At 41.2% G+C, this 17684-nt stretch overlaps 1 protein-coding gene across 3 annotated transcripts; it reads right to left on the bottom strand.

Moving 5' to 3' along the window:
- Positions 1-2811: 2811 nt before the first annotated feature.
- LOC143290884 (protein FAM167B-like) lies at positions 2812-16827 on the bottom strand. Of its 3 annotated transcripts, none has more exons than XM_076600428.1 (4): positions 16259-16827; positions 11288-11559; positions 10142-10791; positions 2812-3736 (listed from the first exon to the last, which is right to left on the bottom strand). In XM_076600428.1, exons 3-4 carry the CDS (start codon positions 10691-10693, stop codon positions 3479-3481), a joined length of 810 nt encoding a protein of 269 aa, XP_076456543.1. In that variant the 5' UTR covers positions 10694-10791; positions 11288-11559; positions 16259-16827; the 3' UTR covers positions 2812-3478. The 3 variants fall into 3 exon arrangements, with proteins under 3 accessions (XP_076456543.1, XP_076456545.1, XP_076456544.1); XM_076600430.1 differs by having other exon boundaries at positions 2812-3733; XM_076600429.1 differs by having other exon boundaries at positions 16668-16827.
- Positions 16828-17684: the final 857 nt, after the last annotated feature.

Below are 17684 nucleotides of genomic sequence, written 5' to 3'. Positions count from 1 at the left end.
CCTCGCAACGTTTTTTGACGTAAAAAAAGCCTATGATCAGGTTTGGCATAAACGTCTTTTATTCAAACTGAAATCAGTTGGAATATCTGGTAATCTCTATGAGTATATTAAAAGTTTTTTATCTAATAGAATTATTCAAGCAAGGGTGGGAACACATTATTCTTTGCCACATAAACTTGACATGGGAATTCCACAGGGCTCAGTTATAGCCCCTATTCTCTTTAATATTCTTATTCAGGATCTACCAAAGGCATTGTCAAATCGTGTAGTTTTAGTACAGTATGCTGATGATATATGTATGTGGATGGGTGTCAATTTAAAAAAGTCAACCCCACAAAGAGCACAGAATTACATACGTCGTATGTATCAGTCTGATCTTGATAACATTGGTAACTATATGTTTGAAAATGGTCTAGCTTTGTCGACTGAAAAAACATGTATGATGTTGTTTAATTCAGGTGGTAACCCATCTAGCATACCCATTTTTAAATTACTTGGTGACGTCATTGATTATAAACAGGTAGTGAAGTTTTTAGGCGTTTATCTTACTTCAAAGCTGACATGGAACATTCACTTTGATTACATCTTAACAAAGGCAAGGAAAAGTATCAATTTTATGAAAATTATAAGCCGCTTACCCTGGGGAATGGATACAAAAACATTGATTCATCTTGCCATGGCCCTTGTAAGATCTAAGATAACCTATGCACAAGAAATATTTTTCAGTGCACCTAAATATCTATTACAAAAGATTCAAGTGTAGACTGTAAGGCTATCAAAATTGCCCTCGGAGTGCCCTCTCATGCATCCAATCAGGAAACATACAAAACAGCCGGAATTTTCCCTTAAATGAACATCGTGAGTTAGCAACAGCAAAATTCGCTGTGAGGTACACTTCAATGACAAAAAATTCATTGCTGAAAACTGACATAAGATCAGACATTATTTCCTAAAAGAGCTAAGCCTCTCAATACAGGAAACTGAATCTAATTCACATCGTAAAGAACTGAAGTTAAGCAGAAGAGTTAGCTGCAAAACCTCATTCCCATTCCATTTGGAAATTTAACGGTTTTGATATATTATTCTGCCCACTAATGATGAAACCCTTTTACATATTCCAACTCTAAGTACACGCCATTCATTTAATAAAAATTTTCATAGAATTGTACTCCAATGTATGTTATGATGTGTCATGTCTAGATGAAAAAAAACGGTGGTGCTGTGTTTTTTGTTTTCTTTCCTGTTAAAGTTGAAAAATCTGACCTTGTTTGTGCTTGTCCGTCCCGCGCGGCGTGTGTGTATTTATATCAAGCTCTATCTCTTATGTAGCATTAATTAGATTTTGACTTGAATAGCATTTTGTGATGTCACAAATCAGTATTTATTGTTAGAAACCTGATTCAGGCACTGATAAAAAGCCGCATGTTATCAAATATTTGAATTGAAAGAAAGAATCGTCTTGCTCAGTGTTTGATTTGGTGCTTCTCAATTGGGCATTCTGGCAAATAAATTGTTAACTTACAGCAGCTAAAAGAGACCGCAAGATCAAACACACAAATCAACAAAAACATGTCTCCCCTAAAAGAGCATACACTTGTGTTAAGCAAAGTACATGGTCGATTTCTGACGCACGGTGGAGTTAGTGTTTTAACTGAAGTTGTTCCGAGATGATTAGGGATGATAGATACCGACTCAGTGCGTATAAAATTTAATAACTCTACTTTTTTTCCGCATAATTAACTTGATTGCTGAAGATAAAGTATATAGTTTAAAGTTTTGTTTGTGTTTTCTCTTTCATCATTGTTTTTGTTTCATCTGCCACTTCTCCCTTGCCCACGCTTCTTCATACAGATAGAAAATTTGCTTTTTATTTTTTTAAAGTGTGTTCGACGATGGTCTAACTCGGAAAAACTAAAAACACAAAGCATATCAACCAATTCACACCATAAATCACCACATAACAAAATATTATAAAGTCAACTATAAAACATACTGATTATGGTTTGTTTACTGTTAAATTTAATAGCATGTTGTTATACCCTCTTGCCCGACCTAACCCACCCACCCCTTTAAATTTTTGTTTTTTTTTTTTGTTAACGTCTAATATCAACTATAGATGAAAGACGCTAAACAAAAGAACGAACGATAGACACAGACATATACACACACAGAGACATATACACAGACACACATAGAGACATAGACACAGACATACATATACACACACAGAGACATGGACACAGACAGACATATACAGAGAGAGAGAGAGATAGACAGACATATACACACAGAGACAGACACATACACAGAGAGACATAGACACAGACAGACATATACACACACACAGATATAGACACAGACAGGCATATATATATATATACACAGAGAGAGATAGACACAGACAGACATATACATAAACAGAGACATAGACACAGACATATATACACAGAGAGACACAGACAGGCATATATACACACAGAGAGACAAATACACAAAGACATAGACATATACACACAGAGAGACATAGACACAGACAGACATATACACACAGAGATATATAGACACAGACATATACACACAGAGATATATAGACACAGACAGACATAATACACACAGATATAGACACAGACAGACATATTAACACAGAGAGATATATAGACACAGACAGACATAGACACACAGAGACATGGACAAAGACACACACACACATATATATATATATATATATATATATATATATATGATATACATGTTTATATTTTTCACACATACACACACACGTATATATATATATATCAAGGAGAAATCCACTGCGATGGGCAAGAAGTGATTTAATGCCACGTATGACTTGCATGTAAATCACGAACGTTAGTGTTGTCATTGCTGTAGGCTATTATACTCATGTTACTGTCATAATGAAACGCTATGCTTTCATGCAGACAGTGTTGTGATCAGTGCCAATGGTCATTAAGAAGGGTGACTTCAGGGAAGAAATGCACGGTCAGTCTTGGTCAGTGTTTCTCTGCTGGTGAGTAACTCGACATGTTCTGGGTATTTCTGAAAGTCAGTCCCACGATCTGTTATCTTTTTATGCACAGTGGCCAAGTCTGGCATTAAATAAAACCAAAACTAAAACAAACAAAACAACAACAAAAAAAACACCTTCTTAACAAAATGTGGAACTGGTAAAATGATCACACGTAAACTGAATGAAGACATTTCGTTGCAAACAAGCTGCAGTTGTTTCCCTTGGATCAGTAGCATTACACTGCGGTCAGTTCCACTGTGCGGGGGGAGAGGGTGTGGTGGTGGGAGGGTGGACGTGGGTAGGTAGGGGGGGGGGAGCAGGGATGAGGAGGGTTGAGTGCCTTCCATTCACACTTTTCCTCAGCAAAATGTAGCACACGGTACAATTTTGACTGTACGTTCGTTGCTCATCAGAACATGAAAGTGGCAACCGATTTTTCCTCCTCTCCAATCAGCACGTGGAGAACCTCCGAGCGTAGATGTTCATGCGAGTCACTCCCAGATGGCGCAGCGGGGTGTCACTGAGCGAGGCAGCACTGGGCAGGTCCAGGACGTCAGGCAGTTCCTCCTGCTCCTCCATCTCAGACTGCACGTCGTCCAGCAGGTCTTGATGCTGCTGACAGCTGCGGCTCAGGCGGAGCTGGTGGATGTCGTGCCGGAGGGAGAGCAGCTGGCGAGCCAGGTGCTGATCCACACACTGCATCTCCTTCTGTCAGAAAAAGAAGAAACGGAATAGAATACAACAGAATACAATGGGATCAAAAGGTAAAAGTCCCATAACCGTTTGTGTCCATTAGGGCAGTAAATTGATTTCCACTGTATCCAGGGCTCGGCATTTTGTATGATTGTCAGTCGTGTTCGACTATGACCATCAGAACAGCAGAGGAGGTAACTGCTGTCCCAACTATCTGGGCTAGAATTTGATTACAGTGGAGAATGTCTTGCCCAAGTTACTAGATCCCCACTCTCTCGGCAACAAGGTTGCAGCACTAAGAGCCAGTGCAATTTTGCCTTCTAGTTCGAGAGTCATATTCCTTCTTGATGTTCCATCCAGATCTTTATAAAAGTTCTCACTTGTTTGGAGGCAATAAATCAGGAGATTTTATTTTAATTAGCTTCCCAGCACTCCCTATCTGGGTGAGGAAAATCGAGTAATGTGTTGGTTACCAACCCACACTGCCGTATAACGGCCCGAACCCGATAGGGCAGCTAAAGCTACAACAAAAATAATTATGATAGTTAAAAGTTAATATCCATTGCTTACAAGGAATATACCATTAGCTACAGTAGAGACTTATAGTCGTTGTAATCAACAGGAATAAACCGCTGTAGTTAACTTCAAAACTTTAGTACCATGCGAGACCATACTGGCTTGTCAGTTACAATATTAGCAAATAATATCGGAGCAGTATTTCAACAGTAGGATAAAGTTTAATTATACCTAACAATTACGAAATTATATTTTTACACAGTTATATGATGAATCGCTTTGTTACAAGTGAAAGTGTGTGTTCACATCAGGTAAACTGAGTAGTTACGTTTTGGACATTTTAGCATTCAAATCATTATTCGTTGTCGTTTACAACGTTAGAAATATCTTTTTTACAACTTATGTAAATTTCCCAACTGTAGTTAAGGGGTTTATTTTTAGTGATTGGAACTGATTATTGTTTTACCATAATTTCATCAACAGTCCACATTTCTAAATCCCGCAATTTGCCAGTGTTTCCCAAATCTTCATCAGCAAAAATCACCACCCAATTCAGAAACCGTAATATATCTCAATGTTGCTCCATCTTTTACTAACAATGTCTTCAATCACCGATATTCGTGCGACATAACAAAAATCCTGTCCTTATAATCCTTCTCAAATGTCTACCCCCCGGAAATATTTCCACATTGCAACTAGAATACCATTGTAAACAGTCTCACTTTGGTGGCTACATGCAGGACTCGGGGCCATCTCTTCCTTGCTGAAGTCTGTTAGCCTTCCTCCAGCCTGGGCCTTACCCTGGATGAGGAACCAGCTAAAGTATTGTTTCCCAAGGACAAACAAATCCGAGAAGTGTCCTCAACAATGTCACTGAGTAACACTTGGCCTACATCATGTAAAAATAATTCATCTGTAGTTACAAGTTGAACTATTCATCTGTCTGGTTAAATCTAGGAATATCTTGTTGTTCAACGACGTTTGGAAGCGTTTGTAACTAACGTAATAAAGTCTTTTACCGTTAGGAAAATATCCTTGTATTCACAATCAGGGCAGTAGCGGTTTAAGTTACCAGAAGTTTTCTTTTCCTAGCATGTCTTCACCTTTAAGGAATGTCGTTACTTTAGCCTTCATTTACAAATGATTCATTGTACGCTTACAACTTAAGAGATTATGTGTTTAGTTCTCTAGGAAATACCAGTTTAAACAGTCTTGTTACCACTGAACACCAGTTTGGGCTATGCCATTTACGTCAACAGAACCTTATGCGTTTTGTGATAGTCTATTATGTACATTTATCACACCTGGAATCTTAATCCTTGTTTACACAGTATTTTCCTGAACGTTTTCAATGGAACCGAATCATCTAGAAACATGTTTCCTCAACATAAACTTTGACGAACGATTGAACAAGACGCAAAAAACAAAATCAAGGAACAAAATAGAGTGTCAAAAAAAAACAAAAAAAAAAAAACAAACAAAAAAAGAACCACTGTATTTTTTATGCACATGTGCCTCCACCTCACTGACACGACATAAACATCAAGCCGTATTTTTTTGACCATCGTTATTTTACAATACCATAATTTGCTGTCCTTTTAATTTGAGCCTGCCTACGGTCAATTGTGAAATTTTCAATGATCGGTTATTTCTCATACGAGGAGCTTAATACAGTCCATATGGACAAATCCCTGGCGAGTTACAGTCAGGACTATATCTTCTGCCTGGTGAACGGAACTCTCCGATGGTAGTTACCTACTTTTCAGGAAATCTATGGCTTAAACAGTTAATTTTGTGTAGTTAAACACAACATAACAACGTGAGAAGATTTTCACGAAAACTAAGAGCACCATTCTCTCTGTGCCGTCTCTCATTCTCGTTAACTCATGAAGTTCTTTTTCCTTCCAGACTGATCCAGCTGAATACCAACTTTTTGAATCTAGAATTTTCTTGTTCACATTCCCTAATAAACTTCCTGCAATCGTTTTGATTTGTGTTATGCTGAAACCTGTTAAGTCGTTTCTTCGCGTTGAAATGATTGGTTAAAATAGTTGGCGAGTGTGCATTCAAGGTACGCAGCGAGTTTTTCTTTTGCTATTGCTGTGACAATTTTTAGGTCCATCCTCACGTAATCCTTGAATGGGCTTACATATTTTTGCTTGCGTGCACAAAGCTTGCTGCATTGTAATCGCTGTTGCATCTCTAAGGATTTGTGGTCTGAGTTGTTCTGGTAACATAGATCAGGTTTAACCAGCTGCCAATTGTTCTTCCCTCAACACGCAGTCATGGGTCTCACTCTCCATTATCGTCACAGACCTCGTATGCTTTAGTGCTTGAGTTAATTTGTGACTGACTCCACCCCTAGCGCTTGATATTTTTACGACCTCCCACCCAGTTTTCTCGTTGAGTCTAGTTTTTCTGATGGTACTTTACTCACACCACAGTCAAGCAAGTTATCCTTCCTAAAAAGTAATTGGGACAACACTGATCTTGATACAGGCACAAAAAAAAATAAAGGAAAAAAAGAAAAAAAAAGGAAAAAAGAAGCATAAGAACAACAACTGAACAAAAAAAAAAACGCAAAAAATTGATACCAACAGGCTGTTACGAGTTGACAGTTGACGATGAAACACATGGCAACACCACAGAACAGCACGTCACATTGACTAGCTCGTGAAGGAAATTTTCGATTTTGTTTTTAATTGTGCCACTACTCGTATTTGGTCGATTTTTTTAGGATTTTTTGTTCGATTGTTTGGATGTGTAGTAAGTGTTATGTGTGATATTTTTCCAATGGGAATTATCGATTTTTTCTTGAATTCGATACAAAAGGGAAAATACTGACTTGCAGTTTCACTTTTTGTGGGCATACATAGCATGCGACGTTGACAGTATGCAAAGATCCTGTTAAAAAAAAAAGAGTCAACATCAAAATAATATTGAATTAACGTTTGGACATATTTCGCGTAGTTACAACAACAACGACAACAGTGACGACGATGACAACGAAAACAACAGCACCATTCTCCTCTGTCCGTCTCTCATTCTCGGGTTAAGAATATTTGCAGTGTGCAGAAAGAGACATGCCGTACTGACTTTTAACAAAATTTATTGGCTATTGCTGTGGACAAATTACTCTTAAGCCCCCACCTCCCTCACGGAATCCAAGACACGTGAACTCCGGTGCTTACATTTTATGTTGCTTGCGTGCCACAAGAGGCAGCTGATGTTTGCTGTTGTTCTCTGTGTGTGTGTGTGTGTGTGTGTGTTCAACATAAGATCTGAAGGGTGTGAAGCCAGCTGCCAAAAGGTGTTCTGTGACCACATCACACACCGCCGTCAGTGGTTCTCTTCTCCTGATCGTCCTGAAGTCGATATTGCTCGAGTGCTTTGAGTTAATTCCCTGCCTGGCTGAGTCACACAGCGCTTGTAGTTGAGTTTTGAGGACCCACCAACTGACGGCCAAGTTGTTCGGGTGTTGGGTCTAGTTTCGCCTCTCTGAGGTTTTACGTTTACGGCCACACCACCAGGTGACAAAATATACTTGGCCTAAAAAGTTAGGATTGCGGCCACACCACAAGCTGACAAGCTTTATACTGGGCACAAAAAGTTAAGGCTGCAGCCACACCACGAACTGACAAAATATACTAGGCACAAAAAGTTAAGGCTGCAGCCACACAACGAGCTGACAAAAATTAATATACTTGGCACAAAAAGTTAAGGATGTTGCCACATCACGAGCTGTGAGCCGAGCTGTGACAGTTGTAGCGATGAGAAAGGTGACATGGTGTCACTGCACACCACAAGAGACAGCCACGCACGTGATGCTAGCTGCGAATGAAGAGAATGTTTCCGATTTTGTTTTTTATCGTCGCTCACAGCTCGTTTTTTGTTTGTTTTGTTTTGTGTGTGTGTGTCACTGTGTGTGTGTGTGTGTGTGTGTGTGTGTGTGTGTGTGTTTCTGTTCTTTCCCACATCGGTCATTTTATCATTTTTATCACTTAGAAGATTGCGATAAGCAAAAGGGAATAAAGTGGACCTTTGGGGTCAGTTTCTCTGTTTCAGTGTCAAGGGCATAAAGCGTGCAGACTGACCATATGCACAGCACCATATAAAAAAAAAAGAAGATCCTACACAAAATAATACTAGAAATATACTTTCAAGAAAAACAACAACCGTGTCTTCCATCTCTACAGAAAACAACAAAGGAAACAAACAAAAACCTTTAGGATTTATTGTTCTCGTTCAAGAATGACCTCAACTCTGCAATGGTAGGCTATACCCCCGTTCATCAAACAGAACTGCTTGCAGCCAAGTGACGAAGGTTTCTGACAACTCACAATACAGAAGACATCTCCACTTGCCAACATTCCGCACCTGACTAGTTGCAATGTGCCGACCAGCAGTGTGATATATATATATAGGTAATGTTCAACTTTAGAATTACTAAACTCAGGGGGGCTGTTTAGACGAAAAACAAAGGGTGTCTTAGGCTCACCTCGATGCGCTAAGTTGAATGGAACCCTCAGCTAAGCTGTACGACCACTACTTTCCCATGAAACTGCGACAATTTTATACACAGTAAGCTCAGCCGATCACAGCCAGAGCAACCACCTGCAAGCCATTTTGACTGCTGATCACGCGGGTGGTCGCGTCATCAATCTCTGTGTGGGTAGTCTTCAGCTTACTGTGTATAAAATTGGTAAATTCAATGGATTGGAGTACTTCTCTAACATCTGGCGAGTAGCAGGTATTCCCATTTTGTTGTTGACATTTGGGAATAGAGAAATAACACCACACACTACAAAACAAGCGTTTTCTGGCAGTGGGGTTACTTTGTCGTTGATGTAGTGTAGAAATTCTTTGCTGTCCAACACTTGGTACGGTAAATGTGAGACTGAGAGTGCTTATATATATATATATATATATATATATATATATATATATATATATATATAAAAGAAGTAAAGTGATTACTACAGTTGTAAAACAGACGTTATCATCACTGATATTGCGAAAGCTTGCGTTAAGTCTTATGTTTTGAGACTGTGAAGTTGGTCGTGGTTGGCACAAGTTGATAATGATACTACTGATGATAATGATATACATTTATATAGCGCCCTTTCTCTCTAAGAGCTTTGCATGAAAGAAAAATATTACAAGTTACATAAATCATTCATGACCACTCTTTCTCAAAACCCCTCCCCCCACTCTCCCTTTCCCACTCTTCACGCATCCATAGAGTATATGGATTTGTCCGAACGCAGTGACGCCTCCTTGAGTTACTGATACTGATACATGCATCCAAACTGAGCTGACATGGGTGGTGCTGGAGAACAAGGAAGCTGAGAGTGGTTATTGATAGGAAATTAACAAACAATGAGGCCAAGAGATGAATGATTAACAAACAGTAAAGAGTGGTAACTCTCTCCATTCCCAAGAGTGACTTGAAGCTGTGTACCTTGTGAATGGAGAGAGTTACCACTCTTTACTGTTTGCTTACAGATAGATTTTAAAAAGATGAGTTTTTAGTGATGAGCGGGGTGGAGGTCCAGGCATTGATGAGTTTTTCTCTGTTTCCGACAGACGAGCAGCAGACGACGTTGTGTGTGTGTGTGTGTGTGTGTGTGTGCGCGCGCGCGTGCGTGTGCGTGTGTGTGTTCCCCCCTCTTTCGCAGACACACACACATCCCCACCGTGCTCTTTTTCTATGAACATGCACACAGCCTACGGGCATGCTAATACACGCACTGTCTGTCCGTCTGTCTCTCTGTGGATCCCTCTCACATATGCTTCTCTGCTTCACCCTGACAGAAATGAGAGTCTGTCACAAACACATACAGGCACACACACACAAACACACACACACGACATGAATATCAATAACGAGAAAACACAACGAACCAGCTCCGTTCTCAGCCATGCAAGAGCCTCGTTAATCCGATCCCTCCTTTCATTGGTCAGCCTGCCGACACACCCGTCCACTTCCGCCGGAACCGGAAGCAGCTCGGGAGGCGGACAGGGTCTGTCCAGCCATTTGGCCTGCCACTCGAGGAAGCTGGAAGTGCGCGTGCGCAGGTGCAACCTCAACGCAGTCGCCTTCACCGTGGACAAATCGGAATTCTCCGGAACTTCCAGAACGTTCGGAGAGTGACGTACAGCGCAGGAAGGGGAGGTCACACGCTTGTGTTTGATGCCTGTGGTGCTGAGCGTTCTCTCCTCCTGTCTCCCGGTGTTGCCTGTACTGTCCGTCTCCTCGTCGCTGCATCCTTCGATCTGGATGCTGACGGGGCAGAAGGCGGCGGGGTTTCCATGCTGGAGCAAGGTGGTTCCGTGTCCGTGCCCGTTGGGAGTGACCGCCGCCCGAGAAGCCGAAGCAACAGCTGAGTCTTCCAGCTCGCCTCGCCTGTCGGCCGTCAGTGAGACACATTGGCGGAGTTCTTGTTCTCTTCTCATGATGGTGGGTGGACTGGTGGTGGTGGGTTGTTGTTGAATGACTTCAGTACGAGGTACAGCAACACTTGTCTGTCTGTCTGTCTGCCTGTGCCTTGGCCCTGACCAGTAACAGCAAACAAGTTAGTGCGTGAACGATCAGTCAATGAATGAGTTCGTCAGTCAATCAGTCAGTCAACTAACCAGTCAGTCAGCCATTCAGTTTATCAGTCAGTCAGTCAGTCAGTCAGTGAGACATGGTCATCCACGCAATCTGTCGACAGGAAATTGAAAAGAATCAGATAAACATATAAATCCAAAACATTCAAAAGTTGAAATCAATATGAAAATTATTCCGTTTTCGTTCTTGTTTTTTTTTGTCTGGAAAAGTCCGTTAAACGGACAGAACAGATTATATCAAACAACACACATTATCTTAGTTAATCGAAATTGAACTTAGGAATAGTTTGAAATCCACGTTAAAAAAGAAACAAATTTAACGCCAGTTTGGGAACCCCCCCTAGCCCCCCCCCCCCCTCCAAAGAAAGGATTATTAACAGATATACCCTCATAAAACAAACCAAAACTAAAACAAACAATAAAGGAATCAAATCATACCAGAAGAATGATCGTCAACAGAGACTCAGTCTCGTCAAAAAACGTGCTCCAACAGAGCTGAACTGCCTGCAGAACATCCCAAAGAAGGTAGATCCTGAGGAACCACCATCCCCCAAGGCAGTCAGCACTAAAAACCCCCAGTGTTTGAACACATCGAAGACCCGTTTTGAACGCACAAAAGATGGATTCAGCATCACCTCCTGACGACCGAACGTTTATAACGTGCGTGACCTGACAGCGGGAAGATCTTTGAGCTTCTGACAGCTGGAGACCTGAAACAGAGGAAAGGAGCAACAACAAACAATGAATAGAAGCGTCGATGTTAATGATGAAACGAGCGTTTACCTGCTTCTAGGAAAGCTGCTTGCCAGTGATGGATATGAGAAAAAAAAGAGAAAAAAAAAAGAGAAAGAAAATGGTAAGAAAAAAGAAAACAGAAAAGAGTTCTGGAGTTATTCGTGTGTGTGTGTGTGTGTGTGTGTGTGTGCGCGAGAGAGAGAGAGAGAGAGAGAGAGAGAGAGAGAGAGAGAGAGAGAGAGAGGATAACTATGCAACAACAACAACAGTTTCAGTTTCAGTAGCTCAAGGAGGCGTCACTGCGTTCGGACAAATCCATATACGCTACACCACATCTGCCAAGCAGATGCCTGACCAGCAGCGTAACCCAACGCGCTTAGTCAGGCCTTGAGAAAAAAAAAATAGATAGATAAGCTTACATAAGTAAATAAATAAATAATAATTATGATATATATATATATATATATAAAAGATAGAAGTAATGAAAATAATGATAAAATAATAATAATAATAATAAATAAATAATTAAATAAATAAGACAACAATGATGATAAATAAGCAAATAAATATAAAACATGAAGACACACATTCACACATACACCCACACATGCATAACAGATATGCCCCCAAAACGCAGTTTCACAGATATGAAAGCACAGTCAAATACATATAAACGTACATGAGCTCCAACACACACACACACACACCACAAATTACCCTGCACCTCCTCTACCCCCTCCTCCACACACTCATTTCTAGTCTATGTATCGCAGCTTCCACGACACACACACACACGCACACAAACACGCACACGCACACACACACACAGATGAACGCTTACTTGTACAAGCACACACACACACGCCCATATCTCCCACCCCCAACCCCACACACATATATACAAAGATATATATATAATATATACGTTCCAATATCCTGTTGCTCCCACAGTGTAGGCATGCATACACTCACATACCTCATCCTCTACCTCACCTCCTCCCTCCCCCTCACACACACACACACACACACACATGCACAGAACTCTCCTGACACTTGTTTACACTTAAACTCTCACGCATGCACAAACGCACTCAAAAACACAGACCCACACATGCACACAACACACACATACACACACGCACAGAGGCTGCCACTGATTGGCCACAAGAGGGATGGGAAAAGATCTCTGATGCCAAGAACGTGGCGTCTAGTGTGTTGCTCAGTCTATTGTATTTGGAAAAGCCCACAGAGACTCTGTTCCGTTTTGAAGAAATTTGCGCAATGTTGGTTTGGAAATGATGCCGATATTTGTTTGATTTGCAAAGGATCGTGCTCTACCTTTCATGTTAGACTTCTGGCCGCTCCCTCTCTCTGCTTTTATTTCTTTTAGGCGATCAATGGTGTGATGGCCTTGTACCTGTTCTTTTTGATATTCTACAGCAACAACAACAAACAAACAAAAACAAAACAAAAAACAAACAAACAAACAAACAACAACAAAGATTAGTTTCCCGCATGTATGTCAAACTAAGATGGATGAATCAGACTGTTTCACTTTGGGCAAACATTTACTTCAATAATCCAAAGACGATGCTGAGAAAAATCAAAGTCTGTCCGGTTATCGGAACGAGCACTGTCACTTACACAACAATGTCACCCTGCAGTTTTCAAACAACAAAAACAATAACAAACAAGAGAGGCAAAGCCTTCAAGACTCACTTGTGATACACTTTTTTTTTTTTTTTAAATCCAAGCTTTTTATGTATTGAGTATAATGCATTTACTGTTATATTTATATTTTTTGTATTCTCAAAACTTGGCACTTTGATCTGATATTCGACCCAACAAAAGATCTGTCATTATTATCATTTTTTGTTCAAACTTTTGTTAAGCATGGAAGTTTTGTTTATTGCAAACGTTTTGGTGCAGACAGTAAAACAAGGGAAATTACTCTGCTGGGGGAACTTAGTTTGCTTTAAACTGATCTTTCTCATCTTAAACATTACATTTTGAAATTATACTCAATACATAAAAAGCTTTGGGTTTTTTTAGAAAGTGCATCACAAGTGAGTCTTGAAGGCCTTGCCTCTCTTGTTTCAAAATGTAATGTTTAAGATGAGAAAGATCAGTTTAAAGAAAATTAACTCCCCTAGCATTACAGAGTAATTTTCCTTTTTTACTATCTGCACCAAACGTTTGCAAAATAAATAAAACTTCCATGCTTAGCAAAAGAAGTTTCTGTTTGAACAAAAAATGATAATAATGACTGCTCTAGCTGTTGGGTTGAATATCAGATCAAAGTGCCAAGTTTAGAGAATACAAAAAATATAAATATAACAGTAAATGCAGTTTGCATATAATTAGGCTTCATTTTTTTTTGTGCCCATCCCAGAGGCGCAATATTGTTTTAAACAAGATGACTGGAAAGAACTGAATTTTTCCTATTTTTATGCCAAATTTGGTGTCAACTGACAAAGTAGTTGCAGAGAAAATGTCAATGTTAAAGTTTACCACAGACACACAGACACACACAGACAACCGAACACCGGGTTAAAACAAAGACTCACTTTGTTTACACAAGTGAGTCAAAAAACAAAAACAGCAGCAGCAGCAACAGCAACAACACCAACACAACAACAACAAAAACCTATGGGATCTTCACCCTGTAACCTTTTTCCATTCAGTGCAAACCGTGGTCCAAATTAGACACTGGTAAATCGCCCACAACAATGGTACACTCTGTTGCTGGTGAGTGTCGCTCGCGTTCAGTTCACAACATGGTGACAGGACAGAAAACATCGTCCATCATTCCACACAGCTCAGTAGCGTGTGTAGCCAGCTGCCTGGACGGTTACAGTCACCATACAGCAGTTCACGAGAACGTACACACACTTGTTTATGATGGTGATGTGACGTGCAGTCTCAGCTGGATGATTTAAGTACCCAGGCACAGAAATACCACAGTAGACAGAAGCCTGCCTTCCAGAGAGCGTTGACTGTGTGTACATATTGTGACGTGAAAGTCACCGTTGTTAGTTTTGTTGGAATAACCTGCGTAATTATGACGCGCTGCGACCTAAGTTCCAACGTAAGGTTCGTCAGAAAACTCCCCCACGCCCCCTTTTTTAAAATTTTTTTAATAAAAAACTTTGGTGGCAAACCCGTGTCTTTCTTGTTGAAACTGCCTATCAAAATTAATGATCTAACGAAGAATGTGGTCTTTCATGATGTATACCTGTATGAAATTATTTATACTTTCTATCCCCCCCCCCCCTTTTTTTTAAAGTACTTGTTTTGCTGCTTACCTTCTTATGTCATTATTTGTTTTGATATTTTTCTTTCTTTTTTTGTTTGTTTTGTTTTGCTTCTTCTTCTTCATCATCATCATCATCATCACCTACGTCTTCTTGTTATTATCAATATCATTATTATCATCGTCATCATGCATCATCATTATCATTACCACTGTTGTTATTATCATCATCATTATCATCATCATCATCATTATTATTATTGTTGTTGTTGTTGTTGTTGTTATCATTATTATTAATAAAAAGGATATATTATCACTGTTATTGCTATTGTTATTATTATTATTATTATTATTATCATCGTCGTCGTTGTTGTTGTTATTATTATTAAAAAGGATACTTCTCTAGCGTGTTCAGAAGAGCTCTGCGTGATTCGATCTTGATACACCCATTGGCATGAGTATTTTGCTGATGTATAATATGTTGACACCATGTTTGTTTTCTACGTGTCCACAACACGGATCAACGCGGAGAACATGGTTCTTGCCGTGCAAGAGAGGAGAAACGTAGTTACCGATCTTGCAAACGATCGGACAAATAATTATAACCCTCCCCTACAAACCAGTCCCATTTTCATATCGCAGTTATCAATAACACACCCAGCAAGTTCCAACGTCTTCAGTAAAATAGAATAAAACTCAAGGTTTATAAGTTAAAGACCCCACAGCCTTACACAGCCATCAGTGAAATGATATCCGCTGTGTTCAGGGCTCGGCGTAGGAAGGCGGGGCCCAGTCCTCTCTTTCCGCTGTTTTAACTGTCCCTAACGGAAATCAGGTATCCATTGACGCCTGGATGGAGTTAGGAACACCGGAGTTAACTGCCTTCCCCAGAGACACAACACCAGGTCGAAACGGGGGATTCGAACCCTGACCACTGGGCCAGAAGTCCAACGCCTCGCTGATTCTATCACGGCACCCCCTACAACCTCCTGTTACTTCCTGTTATTGATGTGGAATGATGGTCTAGAGGTAACGCGTCCGCCTTGGAAGCGAGATAATCTGAGCGCACTGGTTCGAATCACGGTACAGTCGCCAAGGAAAAACAAATAAAACTGCACGCAGGAAAAATTAATTAAAAAGAAAAAAGAAAAAAAAAAGTGGTGCTGTCAGTGTAGCGACGTGCTCTCCCTGGGAAGAGCAGCCCGAATTTCACACAGAGAAATCTGTTGTGACAAAAAGAGTAACACAGATACAAATACAAACCTATCTGAACACAAATCTTTCCTTAATCCTTTCAGATGTCTACAATGAGACTTAACAATAAACAGAATAGCAGCAGCTACATGAGATGTTCATTGCCAGCGATGAACATTTAATTCATAAGTGGAATATTAAAAAAGATATATATACACACACGATACCTTCACAACTGATTTTTTTCTCCCCAGCGGCTGAGACCAGTCTGTGTTGGAGTCAAAGTTAACCAAGATCTGATCATTGTCAAATCTGACACAGGACCGCAGATGTCCGATTGTCACCTCCTGCATACCGTACTCCATTCTGACGTCGCCAGCTCAGCCGTCATGGTTCCACTTAACGTCTTTTACGTCGCTGGTAAGTGTCAGAAACAGCAACATATTCAAGAAGACGATCAACAGAAGTTCAACAAACAGCGAAGTTTTTGTTTGTTTGTTTGTTTTTTTTATTATTTTTTTAGGGGGGTGGGCGATCACATTACCCTCACCAGTTCAAGGCATAACTACCTGATCGACCATTGGAACATGACTGACTGATTAGCTGATCACAGGACACCGCTTCTTTTTTGCTCACCGTTTTTCCCCTCCTCTCTTCCTTCCTTTTCTTTCCTTTCCTAGCACGGGAGAGAAGCCCAAGTGGTGGCGGCGGTCCCTACGTGGCCCGGGCACGACGAGCGGGGCGTGATGACGATGGAGAGACAGGGACACCACACATGTGGCAGGATCTGCTGTCTGTTGTCCTCTTCACCTGTGGCACACCACTGCTGTCCCCCCCCCCCCCCCACTCCCCCCTGCCCCCCCCCCCCCCATTCCCCCTCCCCTCCCCTGCCTTGCCCCCTCCCCTCCCCTGCCCTGTCTTGCCCTTCCCTGCCCTCCCGCACCTTTATATAGGGGACATAAGTAGAAGGCAGGTGATTTATTTCCTGTGTGCCACGAAGGTAGTGTGTGAGAGGAGGGGGGGTACAGATAGAGAGAAAGGGGGGGGGGGGGGGTGCACAGAGAGAGAAAGGGGGGGGGAGGGAGAGAGGGGAGAGGGAGCCATAGAGAGAGAAAGAGAGCCAAGAGAGAGAGAGAGAGAGGAGAGAGAGAAGGAGGGGGAGGGAGAGAGAGAGAGAACCAAAGAGAGAGGGTGAGAGAAGGAGAGAGATGGGGTGAGAGAGAAAGAGGGAGAGAGATGGGTGAAAGAGATATGGAGAGAGAGAGAGAGACAGATACAGAGAGAGAGAGAGATGATATGATGATATGAGAGGGAGAGAGAGAGGGGGGGGAGAGAGAGGAGGAGGGGGAGGAGAGAGAGAGAGAGAGCCAAAGTGAAAGAGAAAGAGGGTGAGAGAGAGAGAGAGAAGGGGTGATAGAGAAAGAGGGAGAGAGAGATATGGGTGAAAGAGAGATGGGGAGAGAGAGAGACAGGGATACACACACACACACACACACACACACAGATGATATGATGATATGATATGAGAGGGAGGGAGAGAGAAGGGGGGGGAGAGATATGATATGTTGATATATGAGAGAGAGAGAGAGAGAGAGAGAGAGAGAGAGAGTGGTGGTGGTGGGGGTGGAGGAAAGCGGGACGGTGGAGGACCAG

The sequence above is a fragment of the Babylonia areolata genome, chromosome 16 (genome assembly GCF_041734735.1).
Source record: "Babylonia areolata isolate BAREFJ2019XMU chromosome 16, ASM4173473v1, whole genome shotgun sequence".
NCBI lineage: Eukaryota > Metazoa > Mollusca > Gastropoda > Neogastropoda > Buccinidae > Babylonia > Babylonia areolata.
The sequence above is the reverse complement of the archived record's forward strand: the minus strand, read 5'-3'. Positions and strand labels throughout refer to the sequence as shown.

What these genes read in the sequence shown, in the direction of transcription:
- LOC143290884 (XM_076600428.1), bottom strand. Translation starts at nt 10,693, where the DNA reads ATGAGAAGAGAACAAGAACTCCGCCAATGTGTCTCACTGACGGCCGAC. An exon ending in CATGGCTGAGAACGGAGCTG is followed by an intron (nt 3,737 to 10,141) that starts GTTCGTTGTGTT and finishes TTTTTCTGACAG; the next exon opens with AAGGAGATGCAGTGTGTGGA.